The 17,690-nt window shown below is 40.2% G+C and overlaps 1 protein-coding gene across 4 annotated transcripts in view; it reads right to left on the bottom strand.

The window, feature by feature from the left end:
• The window catches only part of IL16 (interleukin 16), a 33,598-nt gene that overhangs the window by 3,244 nt on the left and 12,664 nt on the right, over positions 1-17,690 (bottom strand). For 2 of the 4 annotated variants that reach the window (XM_063412125.1, XM_063412122.1), the window contains exons 4-20: positions 17,306-17,438; positions 15,643-15,736; positions 14,967-15,094; positions 12,677-12,787; positions 12,173-12,287; positions 11,902-11,975; positions 11,595-11,811; positions 10,431-10,548; positions 9,132-9,264; positions 8,324-8,411; positions 7,118-7,593; positions 5,540-5,681; positions 3,199-4,282; positions 2,501-2,684; positions 2,204-2,305; positions 1,264-1,516; positions 249-374 (exon numbers count right to left, since the gene is read on the bottom strand). In XM_063412125.1, the coding sequence (XP_063268195.1) occupies positions 249-374; positions 1,264-1,516; positions 2,204-2,305; positions 2,501-2,684; positions 3,199-4,282; positions 5,540-5,681; positions 7,118-7,593; positions 8,324-8,411; positions 9,132-9,264; positions 10,431-10,548; positions 11,595-11,811; positions 11,902-11,975; positions 12,173-12,287; positions 12,677-12,787; positions 14,967-15,094; positions 15,643-15,736; positions 17,306-17,438 (3,578 nt within the window). The remainder of the gene's footprint in view (positions 1-248; positions 375-1,263; positions 1,517-2,203; positions 2,306-2,500; positions 2,685-3,198; positions 4,283-5,539; positions 5,682-7,117; positions 7,594-8,323; positions 8,412-9,131; positions 9,265-10,430; positions 10,549-11,594; positions 11,812-11,901; positions 11,976-12,172; positions 12,288-12,676; positions 12,788-14,966; positions 15,095-15,642; positions 15,737-17,305; positions 17,439-17,690) is intronic. The other 2 variants (XM_063412123.1, XM_063412124.1) reach the window with 2 other exon arrangements.

Raw genomic sequence — 17,690 nt, 5'->3', positions numbered from 1 at the left:
CTGGGGACAGAAAAGGAATTTCCTTTAATTCTTTCTGTGGAGGAAACTTGAATGGATCTTTCACTCACTAGTGAATGGATCACCAGCAGGTTTGTTATAAACCACCTGGTCCCAGCAGGCAACAAATTACTGGCACCAAACAATATAATGCTGCATTTGAAAAAATAACATTTCCATAGTTATAAATCAGCAGTCAGTTATGAACTCCACAAGTCTGCCTGAGTTGGGAACATGTTAAGTGTGTTTACCTTTAAATATCCTGTTGATGATGATGGGTTTGTCTCCCTGAATAGAGCCTTTCCCTCCTTCCAGACTGAATCCTAAACCAGCAGGTGTTTTTTCTAGAGTTACAGTGCAGATTGTATCTCCAGTGGCTGGAAACAAATGGAAAGTTACCGCATGGACAGCACACAGTCTAAAAAGCTCCAACATCTGCTACAAAAAATTAACTTTTGGATTGTTTGCAAAGGTCCTATAAACTGCCAAATGAAAGAGAAAACTAAAGCTTTTAATTTCTCATTTTGTCATTTTAAGGCCCTCTGGGAAGCTGGGGAAAGAAAGTTATGTTTGAATTAATGGGATACTGGAAACATAAGACATTTTCTGCAATTATAAAAATCTGTCATGAGAAAAAACTGAACAAAATCTAAGGGAAATATTTGACTTCATGTTAGTTATGAAGTTGTTATTGACTACAAGGCTGCTAATTTGCAGTAGGGAAGTAAAGCTACAGATCTCCACATCTTGCTTTAGAAAAAAAAACAACCAAACCAAAACAAAAAACTATTCTGAAAGTGAAATATTCTGCAAAACTCTGACCTTGCTGTGTTTCAGATGTAGCCACCTGCTATATCAAACAATAGTACATTGTTTGTTCAAACTGAAATTCTCTTTCATGGAGAACAAGTCTTGTAACTATATTAGAATAAAGAATCACTGTTCACTGAGTTGTCATTATACCTTCAATTAGATGTGCTGCTAAAATAATCATCTTTGTACATCTGCAGAAACTGACATAGAGAATCACACTTGCTTGGGTTTTTTAAGGAGTTCTTTTATTTTAAAAATCCATTAATTCTTTCCCTTTTCAATAAAGTTATTTCAAATATTTCAATGTCTATTTCAGGAATGTTTTATTAACTGCTGTCTTTAATTAGGGTTCATAGATTTATGCAGCCACGGCTAGTTTTATGAACACCTGGATTTCAGGTGATGAGTAAACACTTACAGGTGGGGGCTGCAAGATAATGCCACTAAACTTACCAGACTCGTGTGAGGCATCACTTGCTACTGATGATGTGCTAGAGCTGATTGAAACATTGGGATTTTTTTCTCCATCTTTGGATCTTCTGGTGACAACAACGGCTTGTCTGGGTTGCCGTGCCTGCCGCAGGATTGCTGAGGCGTCACTGTGAGTCACACCCTTCAGACACTTCCCATTAATGGAGAGCACTTCATCTCCTTTCTGAATGGTTCCTTCCTGACAGGCCAGTCCGTTGGGAAATACTTTGTGAACCTATTGAAGAGCCCAATCACCACACACACACACAGGGGAAAAGGAAAAAAGGACAAGTCACTAAATGCCTTAGTTAACACTTTACACTATGTGCATTTTTCATCCTTTGCCAGGAACAAGTTGCTTCTATCACGTTTCAGGATGGAGGACTGAATGAATTTGCATGGAGAATTTTTCCTGTGCCCATCCCTCTGCAAGCAGCCAGGGGAGCAGTTTGGCCCTGGTATGAGATGGCTAAAGCCATGCTGCCTGCTTTGTACCTTGCATATTCTACTTCTGCCCCTCTTGTGCTGTGCTCTTGAGAGGAAGGATGTGTGAGACTCCTTTCTAACTTGCAGACCCCTGTCGTGTTTTCACCCACCCCATTCCTGCAGACCACCCTGCATGGTCTTCTATAAGCACATGGGTGAGATGTTGGTTATTTCCTGCGAGGGCTGTGTGTTCTGCCTCAGCCTGCAGAGCAGTTGGGGAGGATATGCCCAAAGAAGCAGGACCCTGCTGCCAGACACCTGGAGAGGCAGCTCTGTGCAGAAGAACCTGGTTTCACCCACTATGGTCCTTCCAACCCTGTCAATACAGCTACCTGCTTTGATTATCTAAAAGCCAAAAACTGCAGTAGAAACCAGTAAGGTATGTATTTTTAAATAGAACGTTGATTTGGGAGTATTTTTTAAAGATGCTACTTACTGTTACCACTTTGTTTTCTAAATCAATGCCCCCTGCCAGGCTGAATCCAAGCCCAGTATCTTCTTCTTTATGCAAAACTGTGACATGAATATCATCAAATTCCTAGGCAGAGAAAGGAATAAAGTCAAGAACTTCCCAAAAGATATGTCACAATGATTGGAAAGTCTGGTGTGTATTTTATAATGAGACTTAGAGGCATAAGCATAGTACTAAGTTGCAAAGATTAACCAGACGCATTTACTCTAAAGCTTTCTGACAATCATGCACAAAAAAAAAAAAAAAAAGAGGCAGGTTTACCTTTAAAGTTTCTTCATCTAGGGCTTTGACTTCCTCTATGAGCTTTGCTAGCTCCTCAGGGGAAAGCAGAGAGATGACTGACTGCCCCAGCACACCGGATGCTTGAGGTGGGCCCTGTTGCTCTTTGTCTTCCTCCTTCCCCTTGTCTGCCAGGCTCACTGTGTATTCTCTCAGCTCTGAGAGGCTGTCCCATTGTGACAAGAGCAAAAAAGAAACATTGAGCTATGAGAGAACATATCCACTAAAGCAGAAGGCAATTTTGGAGCAGCCATCTTTTCATCTTATTAGCATGTAATTCAGGTAGTACCTCCGACAACTATTAAAAATTAATATTTCCATTTCACAGGGAAATGGAAATTAATCGTGCTAACTTAAAGGAAGCAGAATCCATTGCATAAAAGAATAATCTCATTGCCTCAGGCAAAGACACTGACACTTAAATCTGCTTTATCATGGAGAGAGAAATAATGCTCCTTAAATAGGAGGATATTTGAAATATGCATATATGTATATAATACAAATTAAAAACAAAATTAACAGTCATGAATCATTTAACCTTCATGCTCTAAAAAGTTCTTAACTTAGTCCGTGCTTTACTTCTGTGTGCTGCTACCTTAGAACTTTAGTCTGTCAGTGAATCAGTGCAGCTCCTCACCAGTGCTGATCTGTAAATTTGAGTTTTAAATATGGTGTCTTACTTTAGAGAAAACCCAGTGTCCAGGTGATGATTCTCACTCGGAGGCGAGTTGGAAGCCCCATCCTCCGTGGAGGACTGAGACACTGTGTCCAGAGTTTCCCATGCATTGTTTCCAGAAGATGCTGGGGACTGAGGAAGGCAAAGCAATGATTTCATTAAAGCAGATGACACCTGGCTGCTGATGGAATAGATTTTGCTACACTTCTCATCACACGGCTTCATTATCTCACAAGCCTGGGCGGCAGTAAGAGGGAAGCTGCGTGACCTTAGGCTGTGTGCTTTTGCTACTGACACAAGATGGGAGTTTGCAACGGCTCCTGGAGTTAAGAGACTTGATGAATTTTCAGTGCTGCCCTTGCTGCTTTTCTCTGAGCTGGCTGCAGTGCCCTCCCTGTGAGAGGAAGATCTGTCCAGGCTCTGTGTGGCCACGGGCACGGTTGGCTGTTGGTGGCTGTTTTCACGATGTTGGAGGATGGGCTGGTTTGAACAGACTGGAGCTGCCTCTGCCCCTGCTGCAGCAGGAGAAGGTTCTTTCTGCACTGATGGTTTCAGGCTCAACCTTCGGGGGGTTTTTTCAGGTGACTGTGGAGCACTCAAGGATTCAAATGAGCTTATTCTTTGTTTTATTGATGATCCTCCAGGAGACACACGTGATAGGCTCGATTGCAGTTTTTTGCTGGAAATACTGTCATGGTTGGGAGAACTTTGATCTTCCTGTGGTTTTAGATCTGAATTTGCTTTCCTCAATCCTTTCAGACTTTGGCGGAACCAGGTGGGCTTAGGTGCCACAGGAGGACCCTTTTTCACACTGTCATTTTCATCTGATTTTAGCACTTTGGAACTGACTAATTCTGATTCCGATTTCTTCAGAACTGTCTCTGAGCTGCTTCGATTTTGATTCTCTTTTTTTTTGTCTATGCCAGGTTGCAAATCTAACTGGACATTGTTTCCACTCATGGTAGGATTAAATAAGCTTTTTATGCAGTCAGAAATTTTAACCCAGGGGTCTTCTGTTGTATCAAGACTATAATCTACCCGTGCTTGTCTTTTAAGTACAGGCCTTTGTATTGATGAAAGTGGAGTCCCTGTAACAAAAAGACATTGATTATAAACAACCATCCATCTGCTTCTCCATCCCTTCTCGCTGCATCATTATTAATTCATTGAGCTTGAATTTCATTCAAGCCTCTGATAGATTTTCTTAAGTTTCTAAAAAGTTTAAACTTTCTAAAAATTCATAACTCTTGTTCTATAAGTTCTGAATCCAGACACTGAAATTAAATGAAAAATAAGGCTCTTGCACACTTAAATATGAGATTACTTTTTTAAAGGGTTTACAAATACTGAAATTCTGGGGTGCTGAAATCTTGATGCAGGCTATAACAACTAAAAGAGAAAGTTAAAATTGCAATGTTGTTTACAGCTGAGAGAAAAAGATGGTGTTTCAGTAAATTCTTTTCAAAAACATTTTTTATTTTCTACATTGTAAGTATATCCTACTCTAAAAAGAGTACAAAGACAATAGAAAGATCTTCGATATTTATGCTTCCCTAAATTTCCTCAGGTATTTCCAGCTGATTTTTCTGATAAGTACAAACTTGATTCTAATATGGGAATATTTTTTACTTCACAGAGGAATTAAGCATTTTAATATTAGACATGGTGGAGCTGAACAGCAGTAAACTTCTGTTTGTGCAGCTGCACACTGTTTTCTGCTTCGGTGTGAAGGGTTTTTTTAAGACAACATTTTTACTTTTTTTAATAATCTGAGCCATAACTTACAGAATTATATAAACCTTTATGTTGTAAGAGACCTCTTGAGATTGTCTTCCTCTGTTAACACTAATTTTCCTTAATTCTAACTAGCACAGCAAAAAAGTAACTTATCTGTGGTTTGTACCATTGCAACACTAGAGCCTTGAAATTGTGCATAAAAATATCCTTTAGAAATGCTAAAACTAAGCTTTAATAACAGATATTCAGTATAACTAAGCAGCTTCATCTGAAGCAATACAGCATTATTGTACCTGTTTATTAACGTTTTTTACAATAAATTATCACTTATGCTACTTTTTATCTAATTTCTCTTTTTTCAAAGATTAATCAATAATTTTAAAAAATTACAATAAATTATCTCTTATGCTGACTTTTATCTACTTTCCCTTTCTTTACAGATATTAATCAATAATTTGAAATTTCATCTGTTCACCCCAAAATTTACTGGTATGGTTTGAAGACGACATTTAAAGAGAAAGTGAAGTCAGCTCAGTACCCATTTTGGAATCCAAACTAAGTACGATACATTCAGCTGGGGAAAAAAGAGTTCATAGAATTAAACATACCGAATTTTTCTTTTCTTTCTTGGTCTCTGCCCTCTGGAGCAGCGGCTGTGTGCTCCTTATCATGTGCTGTAGGAGAAGTGGTGAAGACACCGTGGGTTACATCAGTTTGATGTCCCCCTAGCATTGGTTCTCCAACTTCCTGCTGAACAAACAGGAAAGAGAAGTGTGTCAGAATGCAATTATGCAAACCACACTATATATGAATCTGAAAAAAAGTCTGAAAAATACACGAATCTGAAAAAAACTAGAAACCCCATATAAAAATGAAGGTTGAAAAAATTTCAAAGCACTAATAAAACCTTCTCGTAATGAAATACATTCTGACAAGAAACTTTCTCTCTTGGGTATATACAGATATACAGACTGTCTTAATGGAGGAGGTTGTCTTCCTGAACTGACTTTGATTTTTCATGGATTTTATTGACCTTAAGATTTAGTTTTTTCTCATTGTCATTTAGAATGACTAGGTATGAATAATAAGAAGTTGCAGGGAGTGATAAGTTCAACAAGAACTTATTCCCCTAATTTTACTTCTGAAAGTTGATTTTCTAGCAGCAGTTTCTACTTATGGGATGGTAAAAGGGACCTTACCTAAGATGCTTAACTAAAATTTTCTTGGATATTAACATTATATGTGGACTTCAGCTTGTTCTATATCATTTTGTATTGATCTTTGCAGCTTGGGAACTGTTTGGGGAGGGGTTGTGGGTTAGTTGGGTTCTTTTCCCTTCGCATTGCATTGAGAACAGTTCATTTCTACTGGCCTATTACTAAACCCGGGGAAAAGGGGTTTCAGTTTTAAACAAACCACAATTTCGTTTCAACATGCAGCTCTCACAATCCTTCACGCTCATGCAAAAGTGAAACTCTGTTGTCTTAGATAAGAGAGGGAACTGAAATTAAGTAATGTACAAATGTACACTGCTCTCAAATACTATAGCTCATCAACAAATATATGTGCAGCACAATTTTAATGGATTTATTTAATACCTTCTGGTCTCAAGAAGTGTATCTGAGCCCAAGATTCCCTGCTGTACATGTTAGTGCTTTCTTCCATTAAAAATCCACTACTGAAATGAAGAAATTATTGTTTCTTGACCACTTCATAAATGATATAACTCTGACACAGTTAATTGAGGTCAGCCACTCCAAGCTGGCATCAGAGGCTGTGTAACCCCTCCAGTCCCAGCCTAGGGCATAACCCTGGAACCAGATTGTGCTTGATACCAGCAGTGGCACATGCTCACGAGGAGGGGCAGGGACTCAGATTCATTCTTGCAGCTGCTCTCACTGGGATTTTAACACAGATACCTCTGTATGGAAGACTTTCTTCAGACAATTCTCTGCCTTTTGACATTACTTTTAACATAACCTTTTGTACTAAACTGGCTTCACTAAGATACACATCTTATTTTCAAAACAGAAGAGCTTCATCTTCCCCCAATTCTCACAGGTATATACATTTTCTCTTTCTTTCCTACCCTTCCTCCTGCCGCCATGCAAAGCCACTTTGCCTTCCTCCTTCCCCTGACTCACAAATATGCAGACACAAGAAAAATGCTGTAAATTTTACTTTACCTGAACACCTGCAGAAGGCGATGCAGCCACTTCTGATACAAGCTTTTCTTTTCTGCCTGCATTACCCTGATCATCACATGTGCAGTCCTGCTTGAAGTATTTCCTCGGTGGAGGTTTGGGCTTTGATGATTTAGGTTTTCTAACAAGGATCTCTGATGACTTCTTAGTGTTTTGCAAGGCTCGACCGCCTTCATTACAGGTCGGAGGGGAATTTCTCCCTGAATTATTGGCAGAGAATGAGTAGAGCAGCCCAGGTTGCTGGGTGATTGGTACATCTACACTGTGTACTCTTGCTGTCAAGTCCGTGAGCTGGTGCCCAGCAGCAGCGGCACACGAGGCCCGGGGGTTGTAGCTGCTGTCGCTGCTGGAGCGGGTCATGAGGCGCTGCGCCCTGCGGCTGCAGCAGCCCGCGCTCCTGTCCATGTGCCTCTCACAGGGGTGCCTCCCGTGCCAGCTCGCTTCCAGCCTCTTAGCACCTGCACCAGGAACACGTTCAAAATGTCTCTTCAGTACATGCAAAGTGCTCGCTGCTGAGATTCAGCTGATGAGATCTGCAGCTACATCTCATCCTCGGCAGATGCAAAGGTATGGTTTATGCATTGAAGGTTTGTGGGGTCAAGAGTCAACAGCCAAGCTCCTGAACACCCAAATAACATTTTCCCTTTATATAGGTATGTCAGCACTATAGTTTTACTGAAGATGACTGTTACCTATTGGTCCTTGAGAACACACTCAAAGGAGTATCATTCAATACAATACTGGGAGAGGATGTCATACCTGAGCTGGACAAATAGCTCCAGCCATGACTGCATATCCTTTCCTCACAAAGAAGGGATTAACAAGGTTTACCCCTAGGACATCACCCTCATTGTGCAGTTCCTTGCTGTCATAGTCCTGTCACCTACAGACAGGTGTTTGAAAAGCTGTAAGCAGAATTTGTGGAGAGGATGAGCAACTGTGACAGGAAGTTTCCATAAAATTTTTTTTTGTTGTTAATCAGACAGACTTGGTCTGTTCTCATCACTCTGGTAACTTATCATTGGAGACAAGTTAGGAGGGTTGTCCTGTGATGTTTCCTCCTCTTTTTTTTTCTTTCTATTCTGGGTTACTTGACTGTTTTCAAGGATTCTGATACAGCATGTACTCATCCTTGATATCTTTTAAGTCAAAATTACCATGTGTCAGTGAATGCATTTATTCCCTTACCTTCAGTACTCCATTGATGTCTCTCCTTTCCAAATCTGTTGCTTTCCATAGCTTGTGCAACAGCTTCTTTTAGCTGTTGCTCAGACACCTAGGAAATATCATGTCATTTCACTCTCATGAGGTGAGTTAATTGCATACCATTATATTTGTATATATCCCAGTATATATGAAATATATCTATGGATGTGCTGTTTTTAGTGGCTGTTTAGGTAAAATTGGACCTTTCAAAGATTCTTTTGCAGATTTCACTAGAAGTGGAGTCCTGGACTTACCAGTATAAGGTAATTCAACACAGCATAGTTTATGTAACAATTTAAAATTGATAATAATTTATACAGTATTTGGTGTTAGGAAGCATTTTGTAGAAAAACCTTGCAAGAGTAAAACATTGTACTTCAATATTAATTTAATTATAAATACTGGCAGGAGAAGACCTAAATTTTAATTACTGAAAGATGAGTGTATAAACATTTATTTCTTTTTGGGGAGGTATGTTCCCTCTTTCAAATTATTTACTTATTATTGTCAATTCTTTCTTAGATAAGAACTATGTTTTGTGTTACTCTTTAAATGTTATTTCTGTGGTTTTCTTATTCATTGCATAGAACCTCATGTAAAACTGTCACCAGAGACCTTCAAATCTTAAATGATTCTACTTGAGTGCATATCTCAGATTTTTTTGTGTGCAGTGATGATCATAAAGAGATCAGCATCTTTGTAGTCAACATTTTTCCACCTGTGTTAGATCAGTACTTGCTCCCCCTTAGTTTTCAGTATTGAAAGTCAGAAAGAATACAGACTGTGTTACCTGTGGTTCAGGGTGCCTGCTAATAATGATTTGTACTGCACCAGGATCACAATGGCTGAGCACAGCATAAACTTCATTAAGTGTTGTATTTTGTACTGAAGTTTCGTTAATTTCAAGAATTTCATCTCCACACCTAGACAGATATTTAAAAAAAAAAAGAGAGGAGTAAACAAAAGAGATTTTCTCCTGACTTTGTCTCACCCATGTGAAAACAGACAAAAAGCAAATTCATAAGATGGACCTCTAATTTGATTACAGATTAAATCTGTCTTTCTGTCCTGCTAGAGAAAATGGAATGGGAATGAGTTGGATGTCAAGGGGTTTTGATGTGCCATCAAGGGTTTTTGATGTTGCATGCAAACTCTGAGCTTTCTGCATGTTCAGCTGTGCACACTTGGTGTTCTTTCTGCTCTCTGCAGCTCCCCTGCTGCTTCCACCTACAACTTCCTTCCTTCCCAGTTAACACTTTTCATATCTTTATATTATGTTAGTGCTTTTTAAGGTCAGAAAGGATGTTATGTTTCTGCTACAAATATGAATAACTTGTTAAAAGAAAAATTCTAATGACAAACTATCAAAATCTGTTGAACTGGATTTCTAGATGAAACACAAATTTGGCTCACATGGAAACTGAAATTGCCTTGCTCTGCTCTAGTTCTCACACTTAGGAGCCTGACTGAAGGCACTGATTTGTATCATGCAAATATTCAAATAATTTAAGACTATAGTTCTTTCAGCTAAAGTATTAGAGAGGAGGATTACAGAACACCTAATCTTAAATCAAAAAGACTTACTGAAACTGCTGTGTTCTGTTCACTTCTCAATACGTTCAACACTACTAGCTGGTCAAAAATCTCTGAAAGTGAATTTCTCTACTTTCACTAAAGATCACAAGAGCAAATCTGTTTTTCTATTGGGCAAGAAGTGATAGAATTTGAGGAGCTTGTATCAGAGAAAAATCTAGTGCTCAAACAAGCCAAGTTATGCCGTATGTCTGGGTTTTTCCAAATACTTTCTCCTTTGGAAATCACCTCCAGTAGCAATGCTACAACCTTGTCTAAGACCTTTAAAGTCAGCTCAGCTTGGGCAAGAGGCAGTGATTTCACTGGCTTGCCATATTTCTGGAAATCCCACATATCCTGAAGACACATGCTACAACCCTGAGAACAGCACATGTGTTTTAAACCCCAAATGCCCAGAAATCAATATTTCTTCCTGCCCAAATAGGTCAAAAATAAACCCATAGAAAAGATCAATGAGAAACTTGTGGCATAAGACAGCCAGCCTTTCTCATCCTACCTGAGTCTCCCATCCATATGTGCCACCGAGCCTGGCGAGAGGGTGTGAATGAAGATCCCTGAAATACACTGGAAGTAAGGGATGCTACATAACCCAATTCCAAGGCCAACACCTGGCTCTGAAACAATCAGTAATAATTAAAAAAAGACATAAGAAACACTCAATGCAAACCATTGAAGAACCTTTTAAAAAATTAATTAGATTCTTTTTTCTGCACAAATCAGAACCAAACTCTCATGTTCATGAATGTTGCACATTTAATATTTGTTGCTCCTTCCACTGCATTTTCCTATACCTTTCTATTGTTTTGCTATGGGACTGTTATGAGGGCTTTTGTCTCTCTCATGATTAAAGTGTTAGACACAATGGAATGCAGGTTTATTTTGAAATATATCTATCATTACAGAAGAATTCAAATGCCTTTACAAGGAGACAGAATAGAAAAAAATCAAGGAGCTAAAATTAAGAGGAAAAACAAGCTAAAATTAAGAGGAAAAGCAAGCTAAAATTAAGGATATATGGCTACTATTAGCTATATAATTTCAGTCCTCCCTCTGTTTTATATAATACAGCTTAAGACTTCTTTGAGTTTACCCTCTTTGCTCTGGACAGTCACTGATGTCAGATCCCATGCTGTCTTTTTGGTAAATTACTGGTACCTCACAGAGGCTTTGCTTTGTTTGTTACTCTGATGTTCCCATATTTAAAAGTTTATTTCATTGTGCCAGTGGTTGTTTATAAATAGAAGGTGACGACAGTTGGAGAGCAGGTGAAAGAACTACAAGAAGATCTAGATACTTATTTTATTTGGTTTTAAGCCTTTTCAAGAGTGAAATTAGCTGTTTGCATAATTATGGGTAAGAGTTGCACAGTCTGTTTAATAAGAGGCATTTGTTGACAAGAGCTTTACTTTTTCATGTGAAGGACATGAATGTGACTCTAATGCTTGAAAGAAAAAAACCTCAATGATTGGCTCTTGAGGACAGATGGTGTTCAAAATCCTGCTGTTGATAGATACTTGTTAGCACTGACAGGCACCAAAATCTAATTTAGTGTATTAAAAAAACTTAACTCAGGAAAAGAATCAGGTTAGTGAGGAAAGACATTCAGAGAGCAAATGAACAGTTGTTTGTCAGTCAGTGCTCAGTTAATGTCAACACTCACCTTTGTTCAGGGTAACTTCCATTATGACCCTGTCATTGGGCTTTGAAGGATTTAATGAGAATGCTGCGTTTTCTGAGCTGAAAGAGCTGTTTTCCTTGGTTATGCATGTACTGGAGCTCAGTGACTGGCACAAGAGGGGTGACTGACAGCTGGAAGCAGAATGAGGTGTGCTGAAGCTTGTCCTGACTGTGAGTGTCAGGAGACCCTTTTTGGCCTGCTAGAAAGATCAGACAATGAGTGGATGGGTTGAGCTTACATGCACATTGTGTCTAAAAACAGAGGTTGTTCTGGAAGGGGAGTTCATAACCTTGAATTTCTGTAAAGCATCATAATGTGTTAATCCATGCATGGATTCTCCATTCAGTTCCAGGATTTCATCACCTGTTTTGAAAGAGAAAAAATTATATTGCTATTACTGTATTGTGCAATTAATTACATGATAACATACTCAAAAGGACTCTTGTAAATGCAAAAATGGACGCAGGTGTAAAAGACACTTATGGCTCATTTCAGCTTCAATCTGTCCTACAGTGTCATGTTTTGGGAAGTGGCAAAAGGGAGAGAAGAGGTATTTTCACCTTCTTGTAGCCTTCCATCAGCAGCAGCAGCTCCACCAGGGAAGATGGTTTTGACATAGATGCCTATTGGTCCATAAATGCTGTCTTTACCACCAACAATACTGAAGCCCAAACCCTAATTTATGGAAAAAAAAGCGTGTGAGAACCCATGTTCAATTCTCATAATAGTTCATTTGCAGTTCCTTCTGCATTACCTATATGGGCAGTATTGTTAGTGGAGCAATATAATACATGGAAAAACAGTCAATCCCATTCCTGTAGTAAAAGTAAATGGGAATTTCAGTAAAATCCCCTCATGTTTTGCTTTTTGTTTGTTCCAATCAATTAATTCACTATTATATGCACATAGGAATGTGTCTAATTTTTTTTTTTAAATTTTTCCTTGGATATGAATGGCAGCCCAAAATTAGCAATGTTAATACCTGCAGTCACTTCTCTGCACTTTGCAGATCACATTTGTGAGACAAAGTAAAACTCAAGGTAAATCAACAGAGCCAGTCTTACCTTCCCTTGTCCTTTCATCAATACAATGTTTGAAATTACTGAAGCCTGTGAGCCACAGGATGTGTGCACTAGTTGTGCTGTACTTAGGGATCTAGATGGCCTGGAAATTGCCTGTGAACATTAAAAAAACAACAAAACCCACAGTTTTCCTTTATGCATAAGCAGAAATTCTTGAACATACATTGCAGCAACTTGTTGATTTGAAATTTTCTTCCATATAACTGATGGTACTAAAAATTCTTTTCTTAAAAAAATATTTCTAATTTTCATAAGCCATTTGTTATTCAGAAAATTGCTGCTGACTGAATTAGTCCTGTAGGGACTAAATTGGAGAACAAATAGGATGTTGGTCCTTAAAGTGATGCAGGGGTGTAGAAAAATATATCTGTGCTCTGGCTTGAGTTCTCATGCCAAAACCCCATATGTGGTCATAATGGGACATAAACAAGTATTATCATTTTTGCCTTCAAGAACTGAACTAGAATCAAGACATTCAAAATCTTTCCTTCATCTTGTGACTAAAAACTTTATAGTGGCACCTACCAAATATCTTTTCAGCATTCCCCCCAAAATATGAATTTGTGCTGGATTTCCTAAATTCAGCCTCTTGAGATTTGCCCCATTTTAATGAACTTTTAATGAAATATTTAGTGAAATGTTTGATGAAAACCTCCTATTTCAACATGAAATTGCATATTACAAGATAATTTAAGCACTGACAGAAGTCATTACCCAAAGCTAACTGTGCATGAAGTTCAGCAGGCTCAGAGTTAATTGTACTCATTACACAGAGTTCGATTTTTTTTTAATGCAGCAAAGTGAAACTAACAGGTGTCAAAAAGTGGAAAATCAGCCAAAATTTTGGCTTCTGCATATGCGAGAGTCTCAATTTTGACATGAGAACAAGATTATCTATTCAACATGGGACTGGGAATGGGATTAAGAGGTAAAGAGGTGTGCAACACCAAAAGCACACTCTCCAATAAGCATTCATCTGTCAGACCAGGGTGACTTTATTCTAGTATGGGTCTTCTGAACCTGAAATGGAAAATTTTCAAATTTCTTTTGCTTCTGTGTGAGGACGTGTATTTTTTTTTTCTGTCTGTATTTTATAATTCTGTTTGTGGTGGGTAGCAATACCCAAAGCCAGGATGCTGCCAAGGAGCCTCTTCAAACAGGCAGCACTTGCCATGCAGGAGCTTTGATGAGAAGGAAGCCCAGTGAACCCCTGAGGATGTGTCTGTGTGCTTGGGTGAGGTTTGGTTGGGGTTTGTGCTCTGGTTTGCAGCCTCCCAATTCCTGTTAAAGCCTTGGGTCCTTCTGGGTGAGTGATAGGCCAGGAAAAGGCAGGGAACAGCAGGGAGGGAGGTGGGAGCTGAGCGTGAGGAGCTTTGCTGTGGTAGTAGAGACAGCCACAACACTCAGAGTGCTTTGGTAAAATTTCAGAAGGCTTCAAGCATCAGCTCCTTGTTATCTGAATGTCTTTCATACCTTCTCTATGTAGCCTCCCATGGGCAACTCCACACAGCTCTGGCTCTTTCTTCTCTCTTCCTTCAGCAGTTCCAGCTGGTTCCTTCCTGTCCCTAGCACAGCTACCTAACCCTGTCTGTCCCTTGTACAATGTCTCACCCTGTCTGTCCCTCACACAATCCTGTCCCCTCCTCCTCACAGCACAGCCAGCAGACTCCAACCGGCTGCAACCAGCAAATCACTCTTTTATCACATCCATAGCTGGGAGGGCAAGGCTGTTCCCACTCTTGGGTAATTAACACAGTTACAATATATCAGAGGCAAGATTGCCTTTAGTACTGTCTCCCCACACTTTGCCTCCATCTCCTCCTCCAGGTCTGAGCCTGAGGACCTTTGGCCATAAATACCCCAGCCCTGATGCATCACTTGGCGTCCATCTGGAGAGCACAGGAGCCAGGCTCCTTTAACAGGGTATTTAAACCTGTCTCTTTCGGTGGGGGCCACGCTGAGTCCGCACCCGCTTGTGGCCATGGCTGGGGAGACTGGTGGCACTGGCGTGTGGTGTAAAGCACCCTTGGGAATTCAGACACAGCGTAGAACCTGCTGGGCAACGGGAGAACCTGGAGAAATGGGAGTTTGCTGGCAAGGAGCCTTTCCCGCCCTCACAGGGGAGATGCTGGGGCAGAAAGCAGAGGAGGCAGAGTGCCCGCAACCCCCGGCCCGGCCTGCAGGGCGGATGGGTCCTGGCAGGACAGCGGTGATGCCGAGAGCCCCGCTGGGCACAGCGCCGTGTGTTTGTGGGTGTCCCCGCAGCACTCACCGGGGCTCTCCCTGCAGGGCAGTCCAGCTGCTGCGACAGCGATTTCCGGCTGGCCTGGAGGGCGGGCGGCGGCCGGGCCCTGAGGGGCGCCGGGCCCGGCGCGGCCCCGGCCCAGGGCGGGCTCACACCTGCCGGGGAGAGAGGGCGGTCACCTCACGGGGGCTGCACACCTCCGGACAGGCAGCTTAGCTAAATGAACTTACAAGTGTTCTGCCCTTTGTAAATCTCTTTGTGAGGGGGTCGACGTTTTCAGTTGTCACTTTGGGGATAGCCATTAATGTTAAATATAGTAAAAAGCAAGCATTCCCTACCAAAAAAGTATTGGCCTATTTAGAGTACACCATAACAAACAAATATACAAACAACACCACAAAAAACAAACGAACAACCCCCCCCCCAAAAAAAAAAAAACCAAACCAAACAAAAAACAAAAACAAACAAAACCCCCAGACCATAAAATGCAAACCTTATGCACCCAACCTGGCTGCAGGATGCTGTGAATACCGAAGCTGGTGATTATATGGTGATTATATACATCAGCAATTCTTAGCTAAGGACTCCAGAATAAATTTGGACAACATTTTTTTTTAGCACCATAGTACCACCACACAATGGGGGCCTGTGATCTGCACTCCCTGAGTATTACAAGAAAATAGATTATTGCTCTTCAACTTACTGGTGGAGTTACTGCGAGTCCGCTGGCATGCAGCCTTACCGTGCAGAAAACCATTCTGTATTTCCAAAGGCCTTTCCTTACATGTTGGTATTTCCTAAAGCAAAAACCCAACAAACAAAACGTATTGCTACGCAAGAAATTTCCAAAGTGATCTATTCTTAAAAAACAAATTTCTTCTAATTTTGCTTCCATAGATTGCGGTCTGAATTTAAAAAAAAAAATGGAGCAAAAAAAATTATTTAGAATAAATAGGAGGATAAAGAGGAATGAAGCTGAAAAGTTTTCTCTAAAAATTATTATAACGAAGTTACAAAATAGAAATAGATTCAGGTCCTCAGACAAAATGAACAGAAAATTAATTGGACATCCTCAGTTAGTCCAGACAGATTAATAGTTTGATGGATGGGTGAGATATAGCCATGCTTATCTAATTTCTAGAGATAGCTCATACTTTTCAGGTACTCAAGCACCTTAGGTAGGTGTTAAATTCAAGAGGAAAATTCTTAAGCTCATTTATGCAGTGGTGGATAGGTGTCTAACTTCTGATTCAGGGGGATGTTTTTTAGTCAAAAAACACTCTGAGCATTTAAAGACTTCTGAGGACTCAGTTTTAGAGTTTTCAAAAAAATCAGGACCCTCTAGTTGTAATCTCCCATTGCTTTTGAAAATATGGCCCCTAATTCTGGCATTTAAAAACTTGTAGGTACAACATGCAGCTTTCTAAATGCAGAAAGAACTGTTGGAAAATAAATACATGATCACATCTGAATAACAGTTGATGTTAGGAATAATTTCTGGATGGTTCCTGCACACCCTGATTCTGATCCTGTTCCGTTCTGACACAATTATTTTGATCCTGAGGGAATCTCAGTTAAAGGAAGGACATTACTAAATACAGACACTGTATGGAAATTGATATAAACAAAACAAAATGCCAAATTTTTCCTCAGTGATATTCTGCAGAAGCTGAGACAGCCACAAGAGCAGAGTCAGAGTATGATCTGTATGTTCTAATCTAGCTGGAGCCAACCAAGACAAACACTTTGTTTCAAAATCCTGATTTCAGGAGTTCTGTTTGGAGATACGAGACCTAAGGAATGCTAATTTTCCTCTTGGACAGCAGGTGGGGGTATTGCCAAGTAGCAAAATCCTGCTAGGGCTTTCCAGTCTCATTCCCTTAGGGAACTCTTCAGAATAAGAGATACAGATTAGATCCTTAAAGATGAATTTTGAAAATTATTTTGCAGTGTTTCTCTTACCCAGCTAGCTAGCTTGAAAAGTCTTTGCCATTAACCATAGATCCTAGATCCACAGAACTACTTCGTTACAGGGACTGCTCTCTGGCTTCCCTGGGATTCATGGATCTTCCCTTAAATCCATTTCTGCCTTTCTTCAACTTCTAAATGGAAAATTAACATTGGCAAGCTGTGTGTTTCTAAAAGAAGGGTTTGAACAGCCCTTGCTAGAGTTTCCCAGGGCCTTGGCCTCCCCATAGCCTCTATTTATCTGGGAAAAAGCTATGCTGAAAGTCACCAGAGTCTGACCACAAGAGGTTTTGGGTTTTGTCAGGAAAGGCAAAACCATGTTCTTCAAACATCTGATGAACAAATTCCCCTCCTCTCTAAAGTCAGTGTCCAATCACCCCACAGTTGCTCATGCTTACTTTGTGAGCCATCATGAGGTTCAGCAGCTGTGTCGTTGGGGGAATGAGAGACTCAGCCTCCTTTCCAGACAGGTCTTTCAGTGATTGTACATTTAGTGTTAACAGTTCATCCCTTGGGCTCAGGCAGCTATCCCTTAAAGGAAAAAAAGAAACATTTGCATATTATTTCACCCAGAATAATATGGCCCTGTTCCATGTCTCACTGTCTCACTGATGTTTTCCCTTTGCCTTGACCTGGGCTGCCATGAGGTGCCTGGATGTGTGATACACTCCATTCCCTGCTAGGAATTTTTTTCCTGTTCCTGCTGTCTTCTGCTTAGTCCTGGTGATCACTGGCAGCCTGGTGATCACACAGCTAACATTCAGGCAAGATATTCCTCCCTTC

This window comes from Prinia subflava, chromosome 15 (assembly GCF_021018805.1).
Source record: "Prinia subflava isolate CZ2003 ecotype Zambia chromosome 15, Cam_Psub_1.2, whole genome shotgun sequence".
In the NCBI taxonomy this organism is placed as follows: Eukaryota; Metazoa; Chordata; class Aves; order Passeriformes; family Cisticolidae; genus Prinia; species Prinia subflava.
Note: the sequence above shows the minus strand (reverse complement) of the source record. Positions and strands in the feature narration are given on the sequence as shown.